Below are 27,953 nucleotides of genomic sequence, written 5' to 3' on the forward strand. Positions count from 1 at the left end.
CTAATTTGAATACAGCCAGGTTCTGAAACTGGGATGGTGCAATGAGCTAAAAAACGGTGTTGGATCTAGCCCTGATCTCTTGACTGGGTGAGAGTATTCTGCTTAATTCAGAGACTCTGTCCATCACCACCCCTTGTTGTAAATACAACTTGGTAAATATGCTTATTCTCCTGTAGATTTTCCCTGTGGCATATCTTATATCACATGGATATCACATAATGGTACGACAAGCATGTTATGATATAGATGCTATAGCACATTTTAGTATTAGATAAAAGTTGTCAAGGCGTAAGTTGACAATATATTTGTGCTCAAGCATCCACCTCTGAAGTAGGTATAAATAAACTATTATAACAACATGAAAAGGGACCTCCCCAAAATGGTAAGGGACCAGCGAATGGTCCCGGATATACAAGGAGGACTCCGACCACATGCAAGACCGTATCTATGCGCCCATCTACCGCCCAGACGCATTGTCTACAAGGAGCAGTCAACTCTTGGCGTCCGTTAAATATCCGGAAACATCCGCTCGGACCTCTACAGGAGGAAATGCTTTCCTTGAACAAACGTCTTCGCTCTAAATAAACACGAATAGTCCTTCATCCTTTATTCATCTCGTTTCTCTCCACTTTGGCCGCCATCATAGAAAGATTAACACAACGGTGAGGCTACTCTGACGCCCCTCCCGTTCCCATTGTATTTAACTGAACTCCTTCGAGGCTTGTATTTTTGTTTCCTTTTGGAGCCTCAGATATTTGCAGCAGCATTGTGCTTTGAAATACGTTTCGTCAGCCCTTATTGAGATCATAAACTATATGACGAATTGATTTGACACTACAAATTGGGTCCCTTGAAGACCGCGCTGATTCATGGAATTACAAAATGCGCCCTGATGAAGGAATTTCCTAAATAATTGTCTTTTCCGAAACGCGCGTCGGCGCTCTTTCTTCTGATGTATGATGAAATTATGTTTTGATTGAGTATGGATGTATGTATTGTATGATAGTTTGTGGTTGATTGATTGAATGACTGAATTGCATGTCATGCTTTTATTGTTCTATTTTTTTGGGATGATGTTTTTCTTGTCTTTTGTACCATCTTATGAAATTTTTATGTATTAGAAGTTAGTCAACATGACAACTTCCTTGTGTGTTTTGCTATCAGAACTTTATCCAAAATGATCGTATATATAAAAAAATAATTTTTTTCTAAAATAAAATTGATTCCCTGTGGGAGTTTGGTTGAATCCATTCGCTGGTCCCTTACCATTTTGGGGAGGTCCCTTTTCATGTTGTTATAATACGTTTTCTCCCTGGTGGATTACTCCCCTAGCCTTTACTTTGTTTAGGTTTTCAGGGTCCCTCTTCTGTTATTGTTCCGGTATAAATAAACTACAATTACCACTAACTCCAAGTAATTTTTATGGGAACAATAGAAATCTTTTATTTTTGGTAACATTCACTGTTTTGTGTGGCATGGTATTGCTGTATGGTTTTCAGTGTTAATACCACTCTCGGCATGATTATAAGTGTTATTGGTGTGAAATTATTGGGTGGTATTATTGCACCTGGTAATAAAGCGCGTGGTATTACCACCCATTCATATGGCCACAATTTCCTCTTGCTGATGGACTTAATGAGTAGAAAAACGGTCAGAGAATTCAAGAAAAACATGTGGTAAGTGACTCTGTTATACCAGGCCCCACTGTGGGTTACATTCATCAACTGGCCGATAAAGTGGGTGCTGATACCACTCAGTAACTGTAGTACTGTAAATAGGTCAATTTCAGCGAAGACACTTTCTGTGTCTCTATAGGCTGAATGTCGCAGTTAAAGACAAATAAATGAGGGAGACATTAATTCAAGCTCTGTTGTGTGACACTGTCTGTAACCAGGAAAACAAATTACTTTTTCTGATCCTTGGTTAGCTAGGGGTAAATATGCTGTATCGGCAACTGTACTGCAAGCGCTCCAATAAAATCTTTTGAAGGTTTACCATTATCAAACCAAAATGGCTTGGTCAGGATGGGAAATTAAAAAAAAATGCTGGCAATTCAGACTTTTTGAAAGTCTAGGAAGGCTGTGGGCACTTTGGAACCTTCTTGTGTTACTTACTCGTGCCCAGCTGTCCAGGCCCTAAATCAGCAAGGGCTCGTAGGTGTATCTCCTTACGGAGAGATCCCCTTGTGGAGATATCCCCACATCTCCTTAAGGGTTTGTATTTTATGTGCCAGTTTGATTATAGCTAAAATTCATTCTGAAATTGGACAAATCTTAGCTATCCACAAACAATTTTTGGAATTGGCTGATAGTCTCTAACTGTGATAGACAAATATGACAATATTGGGCCATCGCTGCTAAAAGCAGAAGCAGCACTATTAAAATTGATAAAAGGCTGAAACATGTTGCTCAACTGCATTCACCCATCTTTTGATCCTATGCTTTGTCCTGTATCAATAATTGTCAGGTTTCCTTAGTTTCTAAATCCTCGAAATGGGCTATACTTGTTCTCAGTATATTCATTCACCACAAAAAATCTTACACTTTTGTTCCTATGAAGAACATTTTGCGCAGAGATCAAGGCTTTCCCACTAGTTCCCACTTAAAATGGTGGATAAATATCTCCTGATGTGTTGTAATCCCTTTTGCAGCTTTACACAGTTGATATCAGTGAGGGCCTCTCACTATTTTCCATGGCTTAGGACGATTACTCTGCAGACACACTGAAGTAGCTATTGAAGATTGTGAAACTTCAAATAAATGTTCTAAAGATCCATTCAACTTCCATTCAACTTCCAATAATATCCTCAGCTTCAACTTGCCATCACTCCAGGAAAGTACCAAGATGTGACATACCATGTGTCATCGGCCCCGAAGTCACCAAGAGCAAATTGAGTGCTGACAGCAACCCATCCCTAGCCTTCAACAACCACATCAAGGCACACGTGTTCCCTGAACCACCCACCAAGTCGATAGAACCAGGGAGGATACTCACCAACAACATCCGTGGTTGTACGACTTAATATAGACGCTGATACTATTGACTAACAATAATACTGCACCCTCTACAAAGCCTACCCCTGCATCGTCAATGCAAGTAAATAATTATTACTCTTACATTCACATCTTATTGCCTAGACTTACCTTGCGAAATAGTGGTTAGTTTGATGTAGTGAATGCAATATTGTCGGGTGTTGTAAAATAGAGGGGTATAGCACATCCACATATTGACTTTAGTACCAGCATGTACAGGAATGATGCACAGATTCTATTATGCGGTACAAAAGGGGGTGGTGATGGACGGAGCATCTGAATCAATCAAACACTCACACCCAGTCAAAAGATCTGGGTTTAATCCATCACCGTTCTTTAGCCCACTGCGCCACCCCAGTTCAGACATGGCCATATGAAATCAGTCTGACCCTGTGCCTCATGGGAAAAGTCCAGCCCCAACTGCCAAGCCATGCCTTCCCTGGACCGGAAACAAGTTTCCTAGGACCGGTTTCTGGCATTTCAGCCGTCTTCAGCCAGGCTTGCTTGAATCCAGTGGCAAAGTGAGCAAGGGACTCACGTCTGAGCATACCCTGCCAACTTATGGCGAACAAAGCGGTACAAAAGAGGGAGGTGATGGACGGAGCATCCAAACCAATCAAACACTCGCTCCCAGTCAAAAGATCTGGGTTTAATCCATCACCGTTCTTTAGCCCACTCCGCCACCCCAGTTCAGACATAGCCATATGCAAATCAGTCTGACCCTGTGCCTCATGGGAACAGTCCAGCCCGAACTGCCAAGCTATAATGCGGCAGGGCATCTAACAACCTGACGTATAACACAACACAACAACGTATACAAAAATCATAACTTAGCATCCCAAACCATATTGCAATGATTCCGCACAGGTGTTATAAAATTGATGTTGCGAAACATTGATGCCGTTTTGTTGCGTTACCTATTTTAGGGGGAGTGGCGGTGTTGGGGTTGTTTTATTCCCCTTGTGCCAGTGTGTTGTTGTTTTTTTTTTGTCTTAGCCCCACCCTCCCCTGATAAGCTTGCTTTTGTTACATGCTGGGTCTGGTGGCTCAGTGGATTAATGCAGTCACTGCAGGGGCCTGTGTTCGACCTCATGGTCACAGGTTCAAATCACAGCAGGTCCACTCAGCCTTTCATCCTTTCTGAGGTCGATAAAATGAGTACCATTGAGTTGGGTAACAATAAACATCTCTTATTCAGCACCAAGATACCCCTTTGGCGGTAAACTTGTGCTTTACAAAACCACATGTTATGTTACGCCCTCACACGTTCGCATATACTCTCTCCCTTGCTTTTAGGGAAGTGTTACAAGAAGTTTTCTCCTACACCCCTCCTTTGCACTCAAAATAGTACAGTCCAGATTGAGCTACGCCATTTTACAATTACATTGCTGAATTACACTACTTTGCCTTTTGTATCGATTGTTTACATTACGTCATATGTATAGCGCTTCATACTCCTAAAAAAGCCCCAAACGCACACAGTGGAAAAGTGGAGTAAATTACTACTCAGTTTGTTGTGCATGTTGTGGGATCACTATTTTGCCTACGAAATTGCTGCCCAATGCAGAAAATGGCATGAGGTGTTCTAAGGGTAACATAACAGCGTAAACCCCCTGAAAGTGTACGGCATGGAGATATGGCCTTTAAATTCAGGCAGCTTTAATATGTCACTTCTGTAGTACGAAAGATACACTATACTCCAGTAATTGGAAATACTCCATTGGCTGGGGAACTTTGTACATAATTATGAACTCACTGCACTTGCTACATAATTCACCATCTGCCGCATAATTTACAGAGTTCGACAAAAAATTAAATTCCAAGCGCCAACAGATCAACCGTTTTTTTTATAAAGGCAACACGTGGCTCAGAGCCGTGGCAGAGCAGGGTCGTCTATTAGTTGCTGCGTCCACCTGATAAACTCGTATTTTTTAGGTGAAACATTTTCCTAGTCAGGATTGAGGTGCATTAAAATGATAGGCCAGTGAAATGACACTGCCACTGAGTTGTTGCATTCTGTCACATAAATTGTATTTTGTTGTTGCAAAATGTAGGTAACCCTGCCGCATAATTCGACCCCCATTGCAATGTTAATTCCAGTGGACCTGATTACAGTATCTAGGGGTGAGAGGTATCAAAGGGTTTTACCCATTCTGTGTGTATGGGAACATGTGTTCATACATATGGCCCTAGATGATGTGTGTTTAGGATACAAAACTGTGGTAGTTCACCTGTATGTTCCGAACGTGCTCGGATCTACAGGGGACCACCCCAGCCGAGGGGGGCGGAGTAACATTTAAGGCCCTCGGTCACCTCCCGCCCAAAATAGCCTTCGAGGGCCGTTCTATTCGTGGCCTGAGCTAAGCCCCCCGGAGCGGGTCCTCTTTCCTGCCCGGACCATCTGGACCCTCTGGTGTGCGTTTTTCCCTGAGTTTGCACTTTACCCTGTAACCGAAGTCGCGGACCCACTCCTGTAACCTGTCAAGCGCCCTCGAACCCCTGCCCGTCCCTCTCCACGCCCGTCCTCCCACCCCAGCCGGGGTCTGCGGCGCAGGATGGACGAATATAGCCCCCTCCTCGGCAGTTCGCAGGGACATACACGGAAACGAAGGGCACTGGGGTGCGCCGGGCCTCCGATATTACTTTCATTTATTTTGATATCGCGCTATTTAAATCCAGAGGCAGAGAGTTACCTTACGGAAAGAAGCGGTCGGATTTACGCAAGTGACGGAGACTGCGCTTGTGCAGCAAACACACGCGCACTGTCGGCATGGGCCCCAGAACCTTACATGTCTCTCCGTGTGCAGCACACACTTGCACTCTGTTGGCCCTGAGCCCCAGACAGAACCTTACATGTCTCTCTATGTACAGCACACACTTGCACTCTGAATGCTATGGGCCCCCAGGGGCGGCTCTAGGCTCATGGCGGCCCTGGGCAGGGAGCGTAGGTAGGGGGCCCCGGAAGAGGGGGTCCGAGCGGGGTGGAGCGCGGTGGCCAGTGAAGAGGGGGGTGGGGGTGGGGGGGTCAGGGTGTTTGGAAGTGGAACAGAGCAGGAGGCCCCAAATCCCTGCCAGGGGCCGCCACGCAAATATGTATCCATCCTCAGAGGATTATTATATTAAGGATATATATTGGGTGGTGGCCCCTGGGGTTTGGAGGCCCTGTGCAGGTGCACAGCTTGCACATGCCTAAGGCCGCCCCTGGGGCCCCACACTCCCAACATGTCTCTCCATGTGCAGCAAACATTGAGGCCCCAGATCCATACATATCTCTCCATGTGCAGCAAACATCCGCACTCTGTTGGCCCTGGGCCCAAGATCCTTACATGTCTTTCCGTGTGCAGCAAACATCCACACTCTGTCAGATATGGGCCACAGATCCTTACATGATTCTCCATGTGCAGCAATATCTGCATGCTTTAGGTCTTTGGACCCTCAGCTCCAAGTGTGTCTTTCCATGTGCAGCAAATATGTGCATGATGTCAGTCCTTGGACCTTCAGCTCCTCCTTACATGTCTCTCCGTGTGCAGCGAGCACCTGCGCAATGTCAGTCCTTAAACCCCAACCTCCTAACATCTCTCACTAGGGACACAAACATCCACACGCTGTGGGTCCTGGGACCTCAGCTGCTAACATGCCTCTCAATGTGCACCAAACATCCACACTGTCTGATCTTGGACCACCAGCTCACTCACAGCATCTCTCTTATGTGGAGTAAACATCTGCATGATGTAAGCTCCTAACAAGTCTCTCTGTGGGTGCACACATTTGTACGGTGATGATCCTTGGACCCGCAGCCAGTGGTGTAGCGTGGGCGGGGCCACAGGGGCGGTTGCCCCTGGTGCAAAATTCTTTGGGGCATTCTTAAGGGCATTCTTAGGGGCACAACCTTTTAAAAGAAAAGTGGAAGGATACTTGCCTTGCCCCGGGCGCTGGCAACCCACTCTAAGCGGCAGCCCTCAACTCCTAACATGTCTCTCCATGATCAGCAAACGTCCGCACTCTTTCGGTCTTTGGACCCCACCATGTGCTTCTATGATCTCCACAGAGTGGGTCCATTACAGACATTGCATTTTTAAAGATTTTTCCCCTAGGACATCGGATAACATGGAATTTACGCTCCAAAGATTTCCCATCAAGCTTCAGAGGAACCTTTGATCGACAGCCTAAGGGCCCGATTTAGAGTTTTTCATAGTTACTTCATCACAAATGAGATGGATACCCTGTCCGCCTATGACTAGCGCCATAGGATATAGTGCACTTGTAATAAGACATTTGTGATGAAGTAACCTGTCAGCCAAGCTCTAAATCAGGACTTTAGTTCTTATCTGTAAATTATCATCATAGGCTTGACACCCTGAACGACAGCAACAACATTTCGAGATTTTTATCCTAGCGGAGTGAAAGCTTATTATGTTGTTTTAGATTGTATACATATGATGATGATATTATTATCAGTATTATTTTTATTACTATTATGAATATTGTGAGTATTATTACGAATAATAATAACAACATTGATAATAACAATAATAATAACGACAATAATAATAATATTAGAGTACCAAACATGATGATGATGATTATGATTATCACAATAATATAGCCTTATAGCATGCTACCGACGGTTATACAGGTTGTTAAAGGCCCTGAACCAGAGTTATATGTCCGAGCCGCAGGCGCAGACCTATAACAAGGGAAAGGGCTTTTAACCCGTTCGCTGCGTGCATCGGCCACGGCCGTCGCAAGCACTACCTTCGTAGTGCTGCTCACGTCCATTGGCCGACGCGGCCCCGCCTGTGCACGGGAACGCCCTCACCACGGCGGATTTTACGCCGCGGTTAACGGGTTAACAACCAACATAGCCCGAGGCAGAATGGCTAAAACGCTATTAGAGCATTCCACACACTAAGGGTATAATGTTCTAAATTGAAAAGGGAGAAACATGAAGACAAACACTGGAAAGTTGCAGCTCCGGGCTTCTTCCAGCCATTACATGCTCAGAACCACTCCATTGTCTTCAATGGAGCTCTCAACATTCCAGTGTTCTAATAATAATAGTTCCTTTATAATTTGCTAATAATCTATGTTGATGATGATTATTATTATTATTTCCAGAAATAATATTAGTATGACAGGTGTTGTCTCAGTTGTTTTTTCTTGAGGTGGGATGTGCCCTGAAACAGAACCTCTGGCCTTCTACAGGAGCAAAACAGCCAAGATTACTGAGTTGAGCACCAATAGTGGGCGTGGCCAATCCTCTTCCTCTACCTCCAGCCACTCCCCAATCCAGGCTGTACCGACTCACAGTTCTCTTAAATTGCTTTTCGAATACACCACTTTTGATAGTACTGAGAATTCCAGTAGCATCCACTCACTGACTCACTGGCGGTAGCAGTGTATATACATGGATATCAAGTAGGGGTAGCGGGGTGCTGCAGTTGCTACCCCTCGCATGACCTATGGTAACCCCTCGCACAAGTCATGCTACCCATGACCTCAGGGGTGTTTAGGGGGATGTAGGGACAGAAATTAAACTGCCATTGCTTATTTTCTGTTGTTTCTTTCCTAGCGAGAACCAGAGATTATTGTAAATTCATTGACTGAGTGACGCAACATACAGCATTAATTGGCTGGGTGACGCAACATACTGCATTCATTGGCTGAGTGACGCAACATACTGCATTCACCGACCACCGGGAGTCCTGCCCCATCCGGGGGATTTTGGACTGAGGGAGGCAGGCAGAGCCCAGTTGGGCTTGTTGCGCTGCCCTGGGCTCCTTGGGCTAGGGTTGGGCTGGCTTTGGGCTGGTGCAATATTTAGCCGGCCATCTTAGGTCACGGCCACCATTTCGGTGGCAGTGACACAACAGCCAGTTGGGAGGGAGTCAATGTAGGAGCTTTTTGTCCCACCCTACCTCCCTCCCCAAGGTAAAAGGTTTTTTTTCTGGAAGTCTGGGGGGGGGGGGCGGGGTTTAGGACAGCTTTTAGTTTTATGACCACATTTGGTTAGTTTTGTTGGGAACAGGTGCCAGTGGCGTAAAGATAATTGAGGGGGCCTCCCTGCCAGGTACGTGGATGGGCCCCCTCCGGACTCTATTAGGAGCTCTCAGGCCGAAGTGCAGTGCTGAGGGGGCCCCCTTGAGCTTGAGGGCCCCCCGCACTGCGGGGAATGCGTGGGCTTGTGTTACGCCCCTGACAGGTGCATCGAGGAAAGGGAAGCATTGACTTTGGTTGTCGCTTGAAGCAGATGCTGGTGTGGCTAACGATGTTCGTATGGGGGTGTTTTTTCCTGGGTAATAGTTGATACAGCAGTTTACAGTTACAGTTAATTGGTTGGAAAGGTTACTCCGGGAGCACGTAGGAAGGGGAAAGAGCATAGGAAGTGTACATAGATAGCTAGGTGAAGAAAGGTTAAGAAGTTGCAAGTTTTGAGGGTTTATAAATGTTTTGCAGGGGGTAACAATTTTAGGGGTGGGGGAGGGGGTAAGGTAGGAGGATAATATTTAGTGAGGTTTCGTTTTGTACGGCACAGGCCAACGAATATTGATGTAAGGTGCACCTGTTTTCAATAAAGCAGCCTTTTCCACACACCAACAAGCTAGTCTGTGGTCTGTGAGGCACCCCTCTTTGGCCCAAACATTCAGTGGCTTTTTCAGACAGAAAACACATTCACTGGCTGAACATTCATCACCTGTCTTTTATGTGTTAAGCTTGTATGGGCTCAGAAGTTGATTTCAGAGTGCGGCACTATGCCGGATTATTGTAAGCGAACCATTTGGAACCAATATTTACAACTAACAAAACTAGGCTGAAAGCATACCGCGAGGAATGCTTTAGAATCTTGTTGTTGAACATGAATGTAGCGCACTTAAGAAGCCATCTTAAAATCCGATAACACGCATTGGCCAATTGTGGAGTTTCAATTTTTGAAGAAGAAATTAATAAAGAGACTTTGGGAAATTTACTTTAGTGATTCACCTCTCATTCTGGTTGAGAGCATAAGAAAAATGCATTGAATTATAGGAGTTGTAACATGGGGAACCAAGAGGCATCCAAGCCATGAACTTGAGGAGCTCAAATATCATTGGTGAAAATCCAAGCTTCGTGGCTGTTCAGATAGACTGGGTATGCGCTTCCAGAGGATGCGCGTTCCAAGCATTAGCGGCTGCTTAAGAGAATGGTCTTCCAACTGTTCTCAAATGTCGGATGCAAGCAATCCATCCCTAATAAGCCTGCACAAATCTTAGATCCCTACTTGGAGTTCCCCAAGCAAAATGTTAGTGGATAAGGTGTGTGCCTGCATTGTGCAGGGCAGATGCATAGGCTTTCAAAGATTATGTTTCCGCCAATGAAGCTCTGATAGACGCCCGGAGATTTCTTCCTTTCTAGGATCTCAAAACAGCCTGTCCAAAGAGTTCAGGATAAGCTGTAGCCTCTGGAGTAGATATTTGGGAAGCCCTAAATAGATGGCGCAGGCACAATCTAGCAAAAGGAAATGTATGCTTCACTGAAAGCAACAAAGGAAAGATATTTAATTCATGATGTATGCTGAGAAAAACAGGAAGAGGAGAGTTTAGATGTCTTGGTTGAAGGAAAGTTCCTGGTCAAAATTAATCTGGCGATTTCTACAGTCGTGAAGAGGAAATGGAAGAGGTCCCATAGTTTTTGCCCACTAATCCTCAAACCAAGGGGAGGAAGAGCCTCTCAAATTGTCAGCTTTTAATTGGTTGGGTCAAAGAAGGCTTAGGCTCATGGAGTGTGCGATTTCTCATAACACCCTGAACATTTTGTTGGTTGGAAGTCATGTGATTCTCAATTTTTTTAATATTTGAAGTATTGTTCGCATGGCAAAACAAAAGTGTCATTGATTTACCTAGGATCACCAAGGGTGTGCTGCATGGCAAGGTTGGGATTGCAACCCGGGAACAGTAAAGTTCAGGGCTGGATGCTATTATTGATTATAGCTGTGGTTCCCAAAGTGTGCGCCGCGGGCCCTGGTGCGCCGTGATTAGAAGCCAGGGGCGCCGCGGCGCAGGATGTGGGTCGTGGAAAATTCAGCCGCAATTCCTCCCCCTCCTTTGTGCTGCCAGGTCACTCTGCATCTCAATTAGTGATTGATGGAGAAAGCCTTTAATTCTCACACGTGGCAGACATTGCCCCAGGGCACGCATCTCCCGGTGTTTTCTTCTCGCTCCTATCTGGACTGTTTCTCTGAGCCCGGTGCAGCAGCCTGTCCTGTTTTTCTGAGCCCTATGTAGCTGACTGTCCTGCTTCTGGGACCCTGTGGAGCAGCCTGTTCTTTTCTGTACCCTGGTGGAGCAGCCTGTCCTTTTCTGTGAGCCCGATTGCGCTGCCTGTCCTGTTTCTCTGCCCCCAGTGCAGTTCTTTCTGTGAGTCCAGTAAAGCTGCCTGTCCTGTTTCTGTGCTCAGTGGAGCTGCCTGTCCTGTTTCTGTGAGCCCGGTTAAGCTGACTGTCCGGATTCTCTGTGAATGAGTCCAGTGCATGTCTTACTGTCTTGTCACTCTGTGAGTCTCTGAGGCTGCTGTTGCCCTATTTTTCTGCAAGGAGAGCCTGTCCTGTCTGAATGCGCCGTGTTCACAGTAGGCAGAATATCCCACTGCCATGTACCCACTTGCACTCTATCTATGGTTGAGGTGCAGCGCCCTGCCCCCTGGCACGGACAGTCTTCACTCTATGAGCTGTCGGCTCTGCCCTGTCTCTTCTGGGTCGCCCGGTTTCCTGCATGAACAAGTGGCAGTCTGTCCCAGACTGTCCCCAGCTCAGGGCCTGTCCCCTGTGTGGCCAAGCCCAGTCGCCACGCTGAGAGAGGGCGTCCTAATGCTCCCTGCCCCTTCCCGAGCTGCCTGCTGCACCCCGGGCCTCCATTGCCATCTGCTGGTCATGTAGCTGTATTATACAGCTGCCCCTTGCACCCTGCATGCTGTGCTTGGGGAGAGAGGAAAGTTGGGGCACTGTGAGGTCCCTGGTGTAACTGTGAGTGGCTGAAGGTTGTGTGCATGTGAGCGGGACACAGACGTGTGAGCAATGCATGAACAGTGACGTTTTGAGTTTTCGCTGAAGTTCCTACAGGGGCCCTTTTGATAGATAAGTTTCAGTGGTACAAAAGAGCCTGGTGGAAAGTGTTGGGTGGGTGGGTGCAGGGTCATTGGCCTGGTGGAGAGCGCTGGGTGGGTACAGGGTCAGAGGCCTGGTGGAGAGCGTTGGGTGGGTGGGTGCGGGGTCAGAGGCCTGGTGGAGAGCGTTGGGCTGGTGGGTGCGGGGTCAGGAGCCTGGTGGAGAGCATTGGGTGGGTGCAGGGCCAGGGGCCTGGTGGAGAGCGTTGGGTGGGTGCAGGTTCAGGGGCCTGGTGCAAGGCAGAGAGGAGAAGGGTGCAAGGCAGAGAGGAGAAGGGTGCAAGGCAGAGGGGAGAAGGGTGCAAGGCAGAGGGGAGAAGGGTGCAAGGCAGAGGGGAGAAGGGTGCAAGGCAGATGGGAGAGGGGAGAAGGGTGCAAGGCAGAGGGGAGAAGGGTGCAAGGCAGAGGGGAGAAGGGTGCAAGGCAGATGGGAGAAGGGTGCAAGGCAGAGGGGAGAAGGGTGCAAGGCAGAGAGGAGAAGGGTGCAAGGCAGAGGGGAGAAGGGTGCAAGGCAGATGGGAGAGGGGAGAAGGGTGCAAGGCAGAGGGGAGAAGGGTGCAAGGCAGAGGGGAGAAGGGTGCAAGGCAGATGGGAGAAGGGTGCAAGGCAGAGGGGAGAAGGGTGCAAGGCAGAGGGGAGAAGGGTGCAAGGCAGAGGGGAGAATGGTGCAAGGCAGAGGGGAGAAGGGTGCAAGGCAGAGGGGAGAAAGGTGCAAGGCAGAGGGGAGAATGGTGCAAGGCAGAGGGGAAAATGGTGCAAGGCAGAGAGGAGAAGGGTGCAAGGCAGAAGGGAGAAGGGTGCAAGGCAGAGGGGAGAAGGGTGCAAGGCAGAGGGGAGAAGGGTGCAAGGCAGAGGGGAGAAGGGTGCAAGGCAGAGGGGAGAATGTTGCAAGGCAGAGGGGAGAAGGGTGCAAGGCAGAGGGGAGAAAGGTGCAAGGCAGAGGGGAGAATGGTGCAAGGCAGAGGGGAGAATGGTCCAAGGCAGAGGGGAGAAGGATGCAAGGCAGAAGGGAGAAGGGTGCAAGGCAGAGGGGAGAAGGGTGCAAGGCAGAGGGGAGAAGGGTGCAAGGCAGAGGGGAGAAGGGTGCAAGGCAGAGGGGAGAAGGGTGCAAGGCAGAGGGGAGAAGGGTGCAAGGCAGAGGGGAGAAGGGTGCAAGGCAGAGAGGAGAAGGGTGCAAGGCAGAGGGGAAAATGGTGCAAGGCAGAGGGGAAAATGGTGCAAGGCAGAGAGGAGAAGGGTGCAAGGCAAAGGGGAGAAGGGTGCAAGGCAGAGGGGAGAAGGGTGCAAGGCAGAGGGGAGAAGGGTGCAAGGCAGATGGGAGAATGGTGCAAGGCAGAGGGGAGAAGGGTGCAAGGCAGAGGGGAGAAGGGTGCAAGGCAGAGGGGAGAAGGGTGCAAGGCAGAGGGGAGAATGGTGCAAGGCAGAGGGGAGAATGGTCCAAGGCAGAGGGGAGAAGGGTGCAAGGCAGAGGGGAGAAGGGTGCAAGACAGAGGGGAGAAGGGTGCAAGGCAGAGGGGAGAAGGGTGCAAGGCAGAGGGGAGAAGGGTGCAAGGCAGAGGGGAGAAGGGTGCAAGGCAGAGGTGAAGTAGGGTACAAGAGGAAGGGGTAGAAGGGTGCAAGGTGGAGGGGGAGATGGGTGTAAGGCAGAGGGGGAGATGGGTGTAAGGCAGACGGGGAAAGGGTGCAAGGGGGATGGTGATGAAGTTAAAAATTCCTCCCCACCCCCCGTAAACATTTCTGCGGATGCCCATGATCAGAGCCCACCTCACGTAAACTTCTTGTAACGCCACAGAGCTCCTTGAGCCTTTCTCTAGCCTGGTTACTTTTAGTGGGAGTGCTTTATACTACTCTATGATGGTGTTGTATGCATTGAGATGTACTTTATAAGATCTTTGTGATTGCAAATAAGGTTTTATGACAGTGATGGCTACTCTCTGAATCCTTCATCACGTCTAGGCTTGATTCTTCATGTAGACCAGTGGTTCCCAAAGGGTGCGCCGCGGCACCCCGGTGTGCGGGTAAAAAAATGGTGGGGAGCCACGGCCAACTGCCAATTAGGTCAAGGGAGCCACGGGTCAAAAAAGTTTGGGTACCACTGGATTATAGGGTTGCTAAGATGAGATTGTTTCTGTAGTACTACTTCCAATACTCATAAATGCTCTTGTGAATGGGCACCTACATTTTTCCGGGTAATGCTGGCATTCATCTTTTGGCCGGTAAACCTTGCTTCGCTTCTATATGGGCTACTAACACTGGATGTGTGTAACCCGCTTGAACCAACAAAATCAAGCCTAGGGATATTTTTGAATTCATGCATAAATTAATGAGTGTTACTGCGATTGCATTGTTTCCCCCAAGTGTATCTAGTCTAATCGCCCCACAAACAAAAGCCCCAGGCCAGAGCTGAAAAATAAAATAGTAATAAAGTATATTTATTGCCATTTAATTTTTTTTAGTAACCGACCCATCCTGAACTGAGTGTCGGGTGAGGCCAGTACTGCCGAGTGGTGGCAGAGAGCTGTGCTCTTTAAAAAGCACATCTCTTTGCGCATTTTAAACGTATCTAACCTGGCTGTCTTAGGCAGCTGGGTTAGGGAAAGTGCAGGCCTCCGGAGCTCTTGAGAGCGCAGAGTGCGGTTGCTCCTTCCAATCCTGGTGCTTCTCTCATGCTGGTGAGAGCAGCACCAGGATTGGTTAGTAGAGTTGGCTGGGTCCCGAGTTGGAGCCTGCCTTCAGAGAAGACCAAAAGAGAAGTGTGTTGCTTCGCCAGAGAAGATATGTGTATTTTTTTTTTCTGTGTCCCTGCCTTACCACCCTTAGTACATGCCAGCCGCCACTGTATCTGACCATGCCTCATTGACATCCATATAGGGCAAATTTATAGGTGGAATCTAACATGTATAAACACCTGTCTAGACATGCTTTCAATAACCATATATTTTTTTTATTTTATTTCTGCCATGGCCAGAATCCTTAAATTATGCAATTGTGGAGGAGTGGCGTTTTCTGCATAACCATCAGTTTACTAAACATGAGACGTAATAGCAACATAACACTGCCACAGAATATGCCACAGAATTTTCCGTTCTTTTTCACGTAAATTGGTCAATCCTGTCACATAATAGAAATTGTCATGGTGGTTGTGTTGCTGGAGCCACATTTATGTCACCATTACAAAGGATCACAGTGATTGTGTTGGGTTACTCTTCCTTGTATCACCAATGCAATGGGTCTTTGTGGTTGTAAGATTACATTTTGACCTAGGTCTAAAAGAGAAAACGTAGAAACTATTGCCTCCCAGAGTAAGGGGTTTGATCAGATTAATTACGTAAATTTTTTCCCATCTAATGCAGTCACAAATCTTCGCTTTGTCTATCTAAAAACATCCCTGATACTTGTGTCATAGATTATTAATATTGTTATGATGTAATTATTGATGAATTCTGCGTTCAAAAACATCAGCACATTCATATTACTTTACAAAATGCGTATTTTTGTAGATTAATTTATCCCAGAACGTTTCCACTGTTTTAAAAATGGGACGGTTTGGGGGTATGTAGTGGTATATGAATTGAAGGAGGTAGGAAGAGGAAGGAACATTCACTAAATGCTGGGCAATTATAAATATATTTATGTATACACACACACGCATACACACACACACACACATATATATATATTATTTATATATGTATATATTCATATTCTTGATGGACAATATTCTAGAAAAAGGGATGTCAGATGGGTAGATGATATACTGCACACAGAGCCTAGCCCATCTGCTTCACATGATGTGTTTCCTTGGCCTGGGGAAGGAAAATTGCTTGTCTGCTATCAGACAAGTATGGGTCCCTAGATTGCAACCTGATAGCATGTCTAATGTAACTCTGCTGCGGTCAGCTCTCGATGGGCAATCCTGCATGTGGCCGGATTAGTGAGTAAAGTGAGATAGAGCCAGCGTTGCTTTTTCTGCTCCCATTCCACTTCTATATTTAGTCAAAGCATTTAGTAAGAATATCAATACCAGGTGCTGTATCATTAAAAAGTCCCCTCTTGTCTAGAGAAGATGCACACTACTTTTGTGAGTGCAGACCCTGATGAAGGTGCAAGTTCCTTTAGTCTTCCAATAGAGCTGAAACGTGTTGCCTGCTTGGAAGGATTAATTATGTTTTCTTGGTTTTAATGTTGTCTCAGCCAGAGAAATACTTTGCAATACATTTCCTTCATGTCTTAACAAAACATTAACATTCGCTCATGCCCTCTGGTTCTCTACTCTGCTTTCAATTGTCCGCTTCTTAAAAATGCAGGCTACATCGTGAGGCCTCGTAAAGCATGTCTAGATTCTATTAGCCTAGAGTTCCAGAATGAGGGCATCACACCCGTTCCCCCTTTCCTCAATATATTATTGGAAGATCTGGCAACTCTTAAACTTAATATTTCAGTAGGAAACACCCACATGCTCCGTTATCCATTTGCCTATGTTGTGCTGTTCAAGGGTAGCCAATTAACCCTTTATTTGCCAATATATTCTATTTAGAAATATGTTAGAGGTTGCAGAAATATTTGACTTTTAAGTTTCTTTCTCCAAGTACCTTGCCCATAGATATTTTTATATGGTGGCCCCTACAAGAGTGTTGTAACCTTTGATAGTACATACTCTTTGTACTCTGAAGGATTCTGTTTAATTTGTATTTATATATGAGGGCCTTATTGCAGAGTTGTTATCTGTTGAGTTTGCCCATGTTTTTGTGATCTACAATTAATCAAACTTGAATCTTCGGGTCACTGGCATTAATATGGCATTCTAGATTGAATGGAAGGCCAGTAGCTTGCGTTGGACGATAATCGCGTAGGCTTCCAGTGGTTTGCCAGCATAGGTAAGACTTTCTAATTGAAGTGGTGGCCAATGGTTTGGACTTTTTGCCTACCACATTGCACTCCAGTGGATTGTCAGCATTCCCGAGAGGGTATTAATCGAAGAGGTAGCCAATGGTTTGGGTTGGTAGTCACTGACTACAGATTCCAGTGTGGTGCTGCCGCTATCGGAGATTATTAATTGAAGCAGTTGCCAAGCCTATAGGTTGGCAGTTCATCACACTGGAGTGCACTGGTTTTCGACAGTAGTCTGGGTTTACTATGCGAAAGGAAGAAGAACAGGTTGACTGGTTGTTAATCACACCAGAGTCCAATGAGTTGCCTGTTACTGTATGTATCAGGGTGTTATGTGCAGGGAAGGCGAAATTCTAGATTGTTTGATAGGAACGCTGAAATCCAGTGGCTGGTGGCCATAGGGTCCGTTTGTTACTCACACTGGAGTTCTGTGGCTTGCCTTGTATTGTTGGATTTTTAGGTCACTTAAAATGTTAGTGGGATGAACACAACACTAGTCACAGTGGTGTGTATTTGGTTGTCAGCCGCGATAACACTTATTCCAAAAAGGTAATCTCAGAGGATCGTGTCGAGGTCCAATCACGCTAAAATGGCTGCCTGGGATAAATGTGGATAGATTAAGAGAAGGGATGGCCAATGGGATGAGTCGTTTGTTGACCACATTGGTTGATTAACATATGCGTAAGAATAACAAGGGTAGGGAAGAGCCACGTGCCGGGCTTGAGACTGATCACACCAAAGTTGAATGTGTTCGATGCCATAAATGGATGATTGTGGCCAAAGCAAGGGCTTTGGGGTGGGAATTATGCTGGAGTCAAACATGTACTGTGTCTGGAACTAGTAAAGGTTACTAATTGGAGGAATGTGGCCTGGGTGTCAGTTTTGGAAGGCCACGGAGTTCAGAAAAGGTCAGTGGGTGTGGCTCATAGATCTGATTAATGATGAGTGAACTAACGCCAAGATGGCGTTCATGCTGACAGCACTCATTCAACAGGTGGCGCTGGTCATATATGATGCAGGTGCTGAACGGGTTACACATTGGACCGGGTTACTCTGCAAACACCACAGAGGTGCACTGGAGCCGCCCTTGTTTGAACGTCGTCTGCTCACAGCGGACAAGCACTTCTTCGAAACTGAGGGTTTCTGGAATGTTCTGTGCGTTCTCGTTAAAATCCGCACAGCATCCCTCTCGAATCTCAAAACTGTTAGCGCTTTTGTTTCCTATAGTGCCTGCTTCTCTTTGTTACAAACGTGCACCTTTGTTATCACACGAACCGTAATTTCGACGGTTTGAAAGGGATATACGCCACAATGGCGGCACGCCTCTTCAGAGGGGTTTAGCACCTGTTTATGCAGACACAGGCAAACACACTTGCTGATGCACCCACACACAGGTTCTCAAATGCAAACAAACGCAAAAATACATGCGCATGCATGCATACAAAGCACACACGTGATCAGTCAAACCTATGTACTCAAGCAACCAGCACATACTTCACATATGTACAAATGCACATTAAAGTGCACACAGACATAACCTATGCACTCTTATGCAAGGATTTGTATGCACATTTTGCATGCCAGCTACCTTCCCTTCTTTCTCTGGTGAATGTCCCAACAAGGCCTCCATGGTGGCAAATTTCACAGTGGCATAACTAAGCATAAGCAACATTCTTGTCGGTGTTCTGAGACGTTCAGTATTTTCTAAGTGTCTCCTGTGTGGGTATTCTCAAAGGGCGATCTCCCGAGGGGGCGCGTTCAGAAATCTACTTTCCGTAGGGATGTACCGATGAAATTCCCAAGTGTTTTCAGTATCCTAGGGCCATGAAGTTGTAGCTCAACTTCCCCTGCCAATCAGTGGTAACTATAAACTAAACTTTCTTAAGGCACTGATAAGAGGTTGCATTTCTACCCATCTCGATGGTACTCATTTTATCAACCTTGGGGAGTTGAAAGTTGGAGTGAGCCCGTTAGATTCCAACGAGGGGTATTCACATTACACGGATCTCCGCCGCGGATGCATGAACCCACTGAACCGCCTTACCAGCTTTCATGAGCGCAGACACACACTTATAAGTTTCAAAGTCGATTGTTGTGAAACCACGTACAGCCCAACAGGACCCACAATCAACCTTTCTCTGTCAAACACTATTTTCATAGATGTGACCGGACGTTGTTTTGCTGCAATTGCTTTACAAATGGCAAATCCCCCACTCCAAAAGCAAACGTTCAGTGGCCATGAGTAATACAGCGTGCGGGTAGCTGCCCGGATATGTGGCAATACCTGCTTTGTGTGTATTTTTTTTATGACTCTCATGTGTGTGAATGGAACGCCACGAGGGTCACTTTTGTTTACAGTGCATATGAGGTCAGACACAATTTACCTGAATTACTAGTACCCACCTTCCTGACCAACTGCCTAGCATATGGCCGGTCTTTTGATGGTATAGTGAACAAAAAAATGATGGAATGGAATCAGCTCAGTGTAACTGTCAGTTCATTTTCACACATCACTTTTTATTGTTCACATTCGACCAGTCTATGAGTGCCCCTATACCGTTCTGAGCATATACTGCTGTTGTAGCACAATATCAGATTTTAAAAATCATCCCGATGGCACATTATGAAGGTAATTATATCTAGGTAAGTACAGATTTCCCAATCTTAATCCACATGCATGTTTTTTGAAAATATATACGGATATTGTGAAGGTAAGCATATCTAGATCAGTACAGATTTATTCATCTTAATTCCACCTCTTCATAACTTGAAGAATGTGCACGTTTGTCTTCAGTGCCTGGATGTGGAGTTAAAAGCACTACATTTACAGTTACCTTCACCATATCGTGATGTTGATATTCTCAATAAAATTCTAATCGATGGTGTTATTTTGTCACTCAATAGTGTGACACACATCCGTAGAGAACTGCAAGGTACTAAGACATCTTGTCTTCTGCCCCCCACACACATTTCCATTTTAGGCTACTTAGATTCTGGGATTTGTAGTTTTGGGGGACTTCTCTACGGCATAATAGACTAATTCATCACATTATGAAGGTTTATAAATTGGAATCCAATGACTGAAAGTGGATCTGTTATATTGCAGAAGGACTATCCAGTGATCACAATCTTGTGACCAGATTATCGAGGATCGAATTATCGACAGGCAAGTAAGGGTAGATATTCTATTCCTAGTTCCGCATGTACATACCTTGATGATATATATATATTTCTTCATGGTGCGTACAGGTTGAGTTAAGAATAGTAAATCTATACCTCCATATGTGCACCTACCTTCTTGAGATTTTGGTTTTCAATATTTTGGTATCAATAGTGCGGCCACTCACTATTCCTTTGGAGATATTCCAGAATACTACTCAAGGGTGGACCCAAGGTGTCCTAGTGATGTGGAATCAAGGGGCCATCCCTACCCAAGACCAAATGGTGCTCCGCTACCTGACTTTTCCCTCCTTCGGAAGCGACTTGGGAGGCCCTTTGGACAAATCAAGTTCCATGCTCCGTTTGCGGCCTGCTTTTACCTCCAAGATGAGCTCTTCCATCTCAAACTGCCTCTTCGAAGCCTTGTCATCCTCAATGGGGTCATGGTAGAAGACCGCCAACACGTCGTTCTTCTTCAAGGCCGCCTTGTAGTTCTTGCTGCTCAGGTGGATGACCCGGTCCTCGCCGTCGTACTCTGGGAAATCCAGCCCGTCGTCCGCCCGGACGCCCAGGCTCGCCACAGCCAGGCATAGCGCCGTGACCACCAGCCAAAGCCCCTTCATCCTCTTGGGCGTTCCAATGCACGCGGGGGATTTGGAAATCTGGGCCTTTCAAGAAAAGGGACCACCTCAAGTAGGGTCAAACGTGGCCAAGCGAGAGAGGGAGAGAGGGGCCCAGCTTTGGAGATGTCGTCTCTCCCTTGAACTGTCTCAGCTGTCCACCTTGGCTCCCCTGGGGTCGGAGGCTGAGCTGTGTTGGGTGCAAGAGTCAGGGGCCGCTGGTGGTCACTGGTCCCAGGTGCAGAGGCTGAAAAGCAAAGAGGAAAAATCACACCCAGCCCATAAAAGAGGATGGGGGGAGGAGGAACCCACGTACGGGGGGCCGTCTTATCCTCGCCCACTTGGCACTGAGAAAAGCGACCTCCGGAGCCCTCCCCGTGGCTCCCTGTCTATATATGTAGAAGTGTCAGGTGTCTCCCGATATACCCATGTGCTCATGCGCCATACAACTGGGGTGTGCCGCGCCACTGCCCATTCGAGTCCAGCAGGTGCGAAAGTCCGCACACAAGCCCTTAACACTGGTTTCACCTCCCCGTCTCTGCCTTTCTGAGTCTCTCGCGCCTTTTTTTGCTCCCCCCTTTTCTTTAATTCTCTTGCCCGGCTTCCTTCGCTCTCCCCTGGTCTCCACCGGACCCAGGCTTCTTCTTGGGTCCGGCCCAAGGGCATGAAAAGAGCGCCGATCGCCATATTAAGGAAGGCGAAGGCGCCAAGGGGAAGGAGCTAAAATAAGATGTGATGAGACGGAGGTAAAAGGAGAGTGGCTGGGGCGAGGGCCGGGTAACAGGAGAGTCGGGCGAGGAGGGCGCTCCACAGGGGCAGCCGGGCGAGGGCTGGGGGCTGACAGGAGGGGGAGCTGCGGGGCAGAGCCGGGGAGGCCGGGGGCTTGAGTTACTGTGAAAGTCGAGAGGGCGAAGCCAGGCCCAGTATTCTTAGATACCCAGGCCCACTTAGGTTATTTCGATGACCTGTCTCTGGCACGGTGTCTCTCTCCAGCGCCCAGATGCTGTGTAACCCTCTTTGGGAGCTACTCTCGGCCAATATAATCTACACATCCATCATTTGTCTCACTTCCTCTTCACTGCCAGTGTCTTTTCCTCTCAGCCCTCTCTGTGGCACGCTCTTTCTCCATCCCTCTTACTGAAGGTTATTAATCTTCCGTGTCCCATTCTCGACCCCAAACATTCTCTTTTCTGAGTTTCAGCCCTCCCGCGTTCCTCTATCCACTATAGGTAGTGTTAACTTCCTTCTCCTCCTCAGACGCTCCTGTGACGCACTCTGATATTCCCAGCCAGTGGCGGCCCTCCTCATTCAGAACAGGTGCAGCACCGAGGCTGGCATCACAGCGCGCCTGGTTGGGCACGCGCGTCCAACACCTTTATGTAAAGGTTGGCAGCCATGTGTATTTCTAGAGCACAGACAGGAAGGCAGTGCCTGGCCTGTTCCAAATAACAATGAACTCATAAGTAACAGCTATTTCTCAACACATAAAAACCCCTAAAATTCAACAAAAAAAAGCAGCAAAGTGAAAGCATTATAACTTTCAGCAGAGTTGGGGAGTAGGTAATCAGGCAGTACCCGAGGGGCTGGTCTGACAGATCTGTGTGGGCCAGTTTCTTAGCAGCAGTGGGCCTGTTTTACGGACAAGTGGGCCGGTTCAGTGGAGTAGCTCAACCTCGGGCCTCCCATGGTGGTCCCTGTGTTTGCCTCCCTGGGGCAGTTTTGCAGCAGAGTTGCAATATTGACCCCCCTGTAACAAAAGCAGGAGCAGTGCTTTTTACTAGCACCCACACCCCCCCAGGGCAGGTCGGGCAGCATTCTGACAGGGCTGGTTGCTGTTCCCAGTCCAGCAGGGGCGGCTCTAGGCTCATGGCGGCCCTGGGAAGGGAGTGTAGGTAGGGGGCCCAGGAAGAGGGGGTCCGGGCAGGGCGGAGCGCGGAGGCCAGTGAAGAGGGGGGGGTCAGGGTGTTTGGAAGTGGAACAGAGCCGGAGGCCACCAAATCCCTGCCAGGGGCCACCACGCAAATATGTATCCATCCTCAGAGGATTATTATATTAAGGATATATATTGGCGTGGTGGCCCCTGTGGTATCGGGGCCCTGTGCAGGTGCACAGCTTGCACATGCCTAAGGTCGCCCCTGAGTCCAGCCCTGCAAGCAGCCGCTCCTGATATCCGTCTGTACCCTTCATGTCACTCATACATTAACTGTGCATGTTCTGTGAGAGGTGAATGCGTGCACTTGTCTGTCCTGCAGGATCTGTTCTGCAGGGAATGGAGCTTGCACTTGCTGATTTCTCTGAAGGAGGGAAGGTGCTTCGCCACTGCCATGCTGTTCTGTGCGGTAATAAAGCTTGCACTGGCTGCTGTCCAATTTGCACATGTCCTGAGATGGGGAAAGCTTGTGCCGCTTATGTTCCACCCGTAGCTGTACTCTGAAAGAGGGAAGCTTACACTGTTTCTCCCCAAGGTGTAATTCTTCTACGAAAATTGGATTTTTCCTCTGCTATTGCCCTATTTTATGAAAAACAAAGGGTTTACTGAATGCACTTGCATAACATGCCTTAGGAACCTGAGACTGTTCCACAAAACTTCATGAGTTACAGAGTTCTATACTCTATAGTCCTGCAGAAGAAGCCTGCCTCCATAATGCAATATTCGAGTGCTGAAACATGTTGATAGAAAAGAGAAGCCAGGTTAATTGTTTTTTCTTCCTGTTTTTATTCTTGTGGTAGGAAGACACAGTAAAATAATTTTAGCTCACTCACACAACATTTTAAAGTAGGTTTAACACTGTAACAAAGGCAGAAATAAAGGTTGACAAAAGGGACATAACTTCACCCAAACTAGGGAACCCATACACTTGGAGACTGTACTGCCAGTGAATAATAGTACTCTATATGTCTCCTGAGTTATTTGTGGAACCCAATGATGACGTATACCACACTAGGTAGCCGAGAGGTGTCTATCCTATGTTAGCGCATAAATGAATGTAAATTCCGTAAGCGGTGTGTCTATTTCTTACAGGGGTGTTGTACTTTTGTGTTTGTTTACAGAGTACAACAGCCTGTTAACTTCTCTCAGCCTCTCTTTGGTTTGTTAGCTACCTGTGCTTCACCTGTTCTGTATGATTGAGAGAACCTTGCAATGATTCTCCTGCTACTTCCAATTGTCCTTTATTTATTTTTAAATTTAGAAAGATGGTGCTGCTGTCCATGTTATACATTTGCTGTGTTGTGAAGTGGGTTATGAAAGTGTGCACTGGACAAAAGACAAAACAATTATCATTGGCAGTGCTAGTTTTAGTGCATAAAGAGAAAGAAAGAGTGAGACCTCACTAAATATGTGAGAAGATTCTACTTTTGGTCTTTGGAAACAAGTAGTTTTGAAATGGACTAGAAGACTTTGTAAAATTGTAGACCGTACTTGACGTGTGGCTCTCTAACACCTTCAACCAACTTTGGCATCTTAGCCAGCATCACTTGGCATACTGGGGGTTTGAGCCCACAATGACAGTGTTAAAAGCATAACTACTTGGCGCATGATTGCAACATACTGTTGGCTGGATAGCAAGGTATGGCCAATCATATATATAATAGTGCTGCTTGGCAAACTTCTGAAATGCAAAATAAAATGTAGATCCTGACAAACTGCCTTATTCAAGTTTTTAACCTCCAGGTTGGTAGAAGTGCGAGTAAAACTGGCACGCTAAAAACACATTACTGACCATAAAACTACAAGCAGCAGTTAAACATGTCTAAAGAAAAACTCAGAAAATGTAAACAATGGGCTAACATCTTTGGTCATGAGCTCATCCTCATTCTAGAGGCGCGTGTGATTTAGATGGAGCACCCACCACACCACTGTGATGCGCCTACCTCGAAAAGGAGCAGCATATACTGTTCCCTCTCATCGTCACCATTTAAGTTTCTCTATAGCCTTGTCTTTCCCTGTGACTTCTCTTCTCTCATCCATCTATCTATCTATCTATCTATCTATCTATCTATCTATCTATCTATCTATCTATCTATCTATCTATCTATCTATCTATCTATATCTATCTATCTATCTATCTATCTATCTATCTATCTATCTATCTATCTACATATATATATCTATACATCTATATCTATATATAAATATATAGATGTATCTAATATAAATATATGTATATAAATGTATTTGTATGTGTGTATATCTCTCTATATAGCTATATCTATATATATATATATAAATAATATATATCCTGTTCATACCTTTTCCCATTGCGCTTTCCTATCAGAAATCACCTTTGCATGCTCGCCATATATTAAAACCTATATGACCTATTTTCTTTCTCTGTCTCTTTCTTCCATTCTCTTTTTACGTCCTTTATATCTTCCCCTCCCTCACTAGCCAGTAAACCAAGTGTTATCAACAGTAATGCTTAATTGAGGTGACATGTTTCAGCAATAAAGACAATTAAAAAAGGTTAGTGCAGTATAATTAATAAGCCTTTATTACAAAGCATGAAAGATTATAATGAGAAATGAACGAAAGAAACAAACCCTGTCATCTCCATTGTAACAATGTAATGTATATCATTATAATTTCAAAAATCAGTCGTAAAGTAGAAAAGGTGCTGTCAGTACAATAAATGATCACACTGGAAATGAACAAAAAAAATCCAGAATTTTCTCTCCATATAAGGGTATAAAGAGAAAAGCTAAGGAGTTTATTTATGAGCCCTTGAGTCACTTTTGCCCCGCCGGTGCATCACTTTTTGTGACACACCGGCAGGGTAGGAAATGCACCATGTTGTGTCATATTTACAAAGTGACGCATCTAGGTAGATGTGTCACTTTGTAAACCCCTTATGCCACATTATACCTGCACCAGCTATAATGTATGCAGGGTGGGCGTTTTGACGCAAGTAAGCCTCATAGAAGTGACACAGTGAAATCTATGAGATTTCACTGCGTCACTTCTAGGACGCAAATGTGCCAATATCTTACGCCTGCCTCACAGCAGGCGTAAGACTGACGCAGGCACATTGAAATGGGACTTGCCCATGTGTAATGACCCATTGCTGGAGTTGTGTCACTTTTGTGACACACTCCAGCAATGCGTCATTTTTGCGCCAACAGATAATTCAGAAATACGTATCTGTAACTCCTTGCGACATGATGAGTCATATTGAAATATGACACATCCAGCATGTCGCAAGGAGGGCGCAATGAAAAGTGACGCATCACTGTTTTCACGCAGCGATGCGTCACTTTTCATAAATGACACCTAAAAGACATGCAGGTGTGCATGTTTTTTTTTTTAAAGAAAATTCCCTATCAAAGTAATGAAAAGTAGTGGTAGAGATTTCATCACTTATGTCAATTCTGAAGATAGACTACCAAAACAGGGGTCTATCTTCAGGGTTGAGATGGCTAATGTTCCAAGTGGGTTTGCAGTTCTCTCCCAGAAGCTCGATAAACTTGCCACATTTTTCTCATTTTTCTGTCCTAAATCCACATGGTTTGCATGGAACAGAAATGACCCCAACGTGAATGATGTTGAAGGGGCTGAAATTAATTGGGCGCCATTTACAATACCATTTCCACTGTAGCCAATTGCCTTTTCCAATAAGAGAGTTGGCAGCCGCCCATTTAAAGAACTCCACCTGCACTCTAAATTAGGTGGAGGAAAAAAACTGGATGGGGATAGCGCATCCATCTTGTGTTTTTTTTAGGACATATGTTAAGTCGATGCAGTTACAGTGGCACAGTGAGTATGGGACTCACATTCGGGCATCCCCTTCACCACCGAGGGCATTGCATCAGTGGTTAGGCTATTTGCAAGCATTTCCCACATCATCTTTTGTGTGTGTGATGTATCACAGCAGGGCCAAGGCTAATTTGCATGAGCCATGGGTCCAATTTGAGGAGTTGAGGTGGCATAATGGCACAAAAAGTGATGACTTGGAATGAGCCCAAAGTGATTACCAGTGGTTGGACAATTTCCCAAGAACTCCTTAAATCACTTTTAGTGTGTTTGAGCCATTTACAGATTGTCATTGTTGTACCATTCCTAGACAGCCGCCACATATGGAAGTAATGTGATGGGCCTCTTGTACTATAGCAACAATGTTAGGTTCTACAGAACATCATTACATGATGACTGAACCAGTGCGCCATATTTCTAAAGTATTAGCTAACCCAATAGTGGCCATCTTGAAATTCTATTATCTGTAGTCTATCATTGGTGCAACATTCCAGGATGGTCTCTGCATTAGAAACAAAGAGACTCCCAAACTGTGATTGTATAATCAACACATTTTAAGCAAGGTTGGTAAAATTCATTCATTAGGTCTCGGTTGACAGCTCTGCTATCACCAAACTGTATGTACTCATAAAGAGCTTTAAGAAGCACAGCTGAGAGAGCCAAAGTGCTGCCCTAATGTCGATCACCTGGAATGCAGGGTTGATTGAGCAGAATATATCTGATAGAAGCTGCAAAAGAGGGCCTGCATTGCATTTTTTGCCTTGAGTGAAGTCTTATGGTCAACACATCAAGACTGAAATTGTTATGGTTACAAACCATTGATCAAGGTTAGAAGTCTGATGTGTTTGTTATGGAAAATGATGACAAAGGCAGTAGGTAGGGCATATTTATTGTGAAAAGCACAAGCAGGGGCCAGTCACTATACCCGATTTTAATCCTACACCCGTCTGAATTAAAGCTCCTACACTCTAGAGACCAGTCACTTAACCCCTCTATTGGCTCCAGACTGACTAGGCTTGGAATTATGGAAGAAAGGGCTTCTTTCCCAGAAATTATGCAATCTCAACATGAGATAGGACTTAATCAGATAGGACTCAACAAGAAACTGGATGAACATAGGCCATCTGAGTAAACTATCCTCTACTTAAATACTGACTCCCTGTCTAAACACAAGTGTGATATATTTCATTTACTGGATTCAACTCAACCAGATGTTCTCTTTCTAATGGAAACTTGGCTATCACAGGAATCTGCCCCTGATATTCTGGCTGCACTTCCCAACAATTACTACATCCTGCAGGCGAATCACTCGCCAGGAAAGATTGGTGGGGAGTTGCTGCCATTATACGCCAGGAGCTAAAACTC

At 46.0% G+C, this 27,953-nt stretch overlaps 1 protein-coding gene across 1 annotated transcript in view; it reads right to left on the reverse strand.

The window, feature by feature from the left end:
• CASQ1 (calsequestrin 1) overlaps positions 1 to 21,077 on the reverse strand; it is a 156,842-nt gene extending 135,765 nt beyond the window's left edge. Inside the window, exon 1 of the mRNA XM_078670090.1 lies at positions 20,600 to 21,077. Within this exon, the coding sequence (XP_078526216.1) occupies positions 20,600 to 20,842 (243 nt within the window). The 5' untranslated portion in view covers positions 20,843 to 21,077. The remainder of the gene's footprint in view (positions 1 to 20,599) is intronic.
• Between the last annotated feature and the right edge of the window lie 6,876 nt (positions 21,078 to 27,953).

The sequence above is a fragment of the Lissotriton helveticus genome, chromosome 12 (assembly GCF_964261635.1).
Source record: "Lissotriton helveticus chromosome 12, aLisHel1.1, whole genome shotgun sequence".
Taxonomy (NCBI): domain Eukaryota; kingdom Metazoa; phylum Chordata; class Amphibia; order Caudata; family Salamandridae; genus Lissotriton; species Lissotriton helveticus.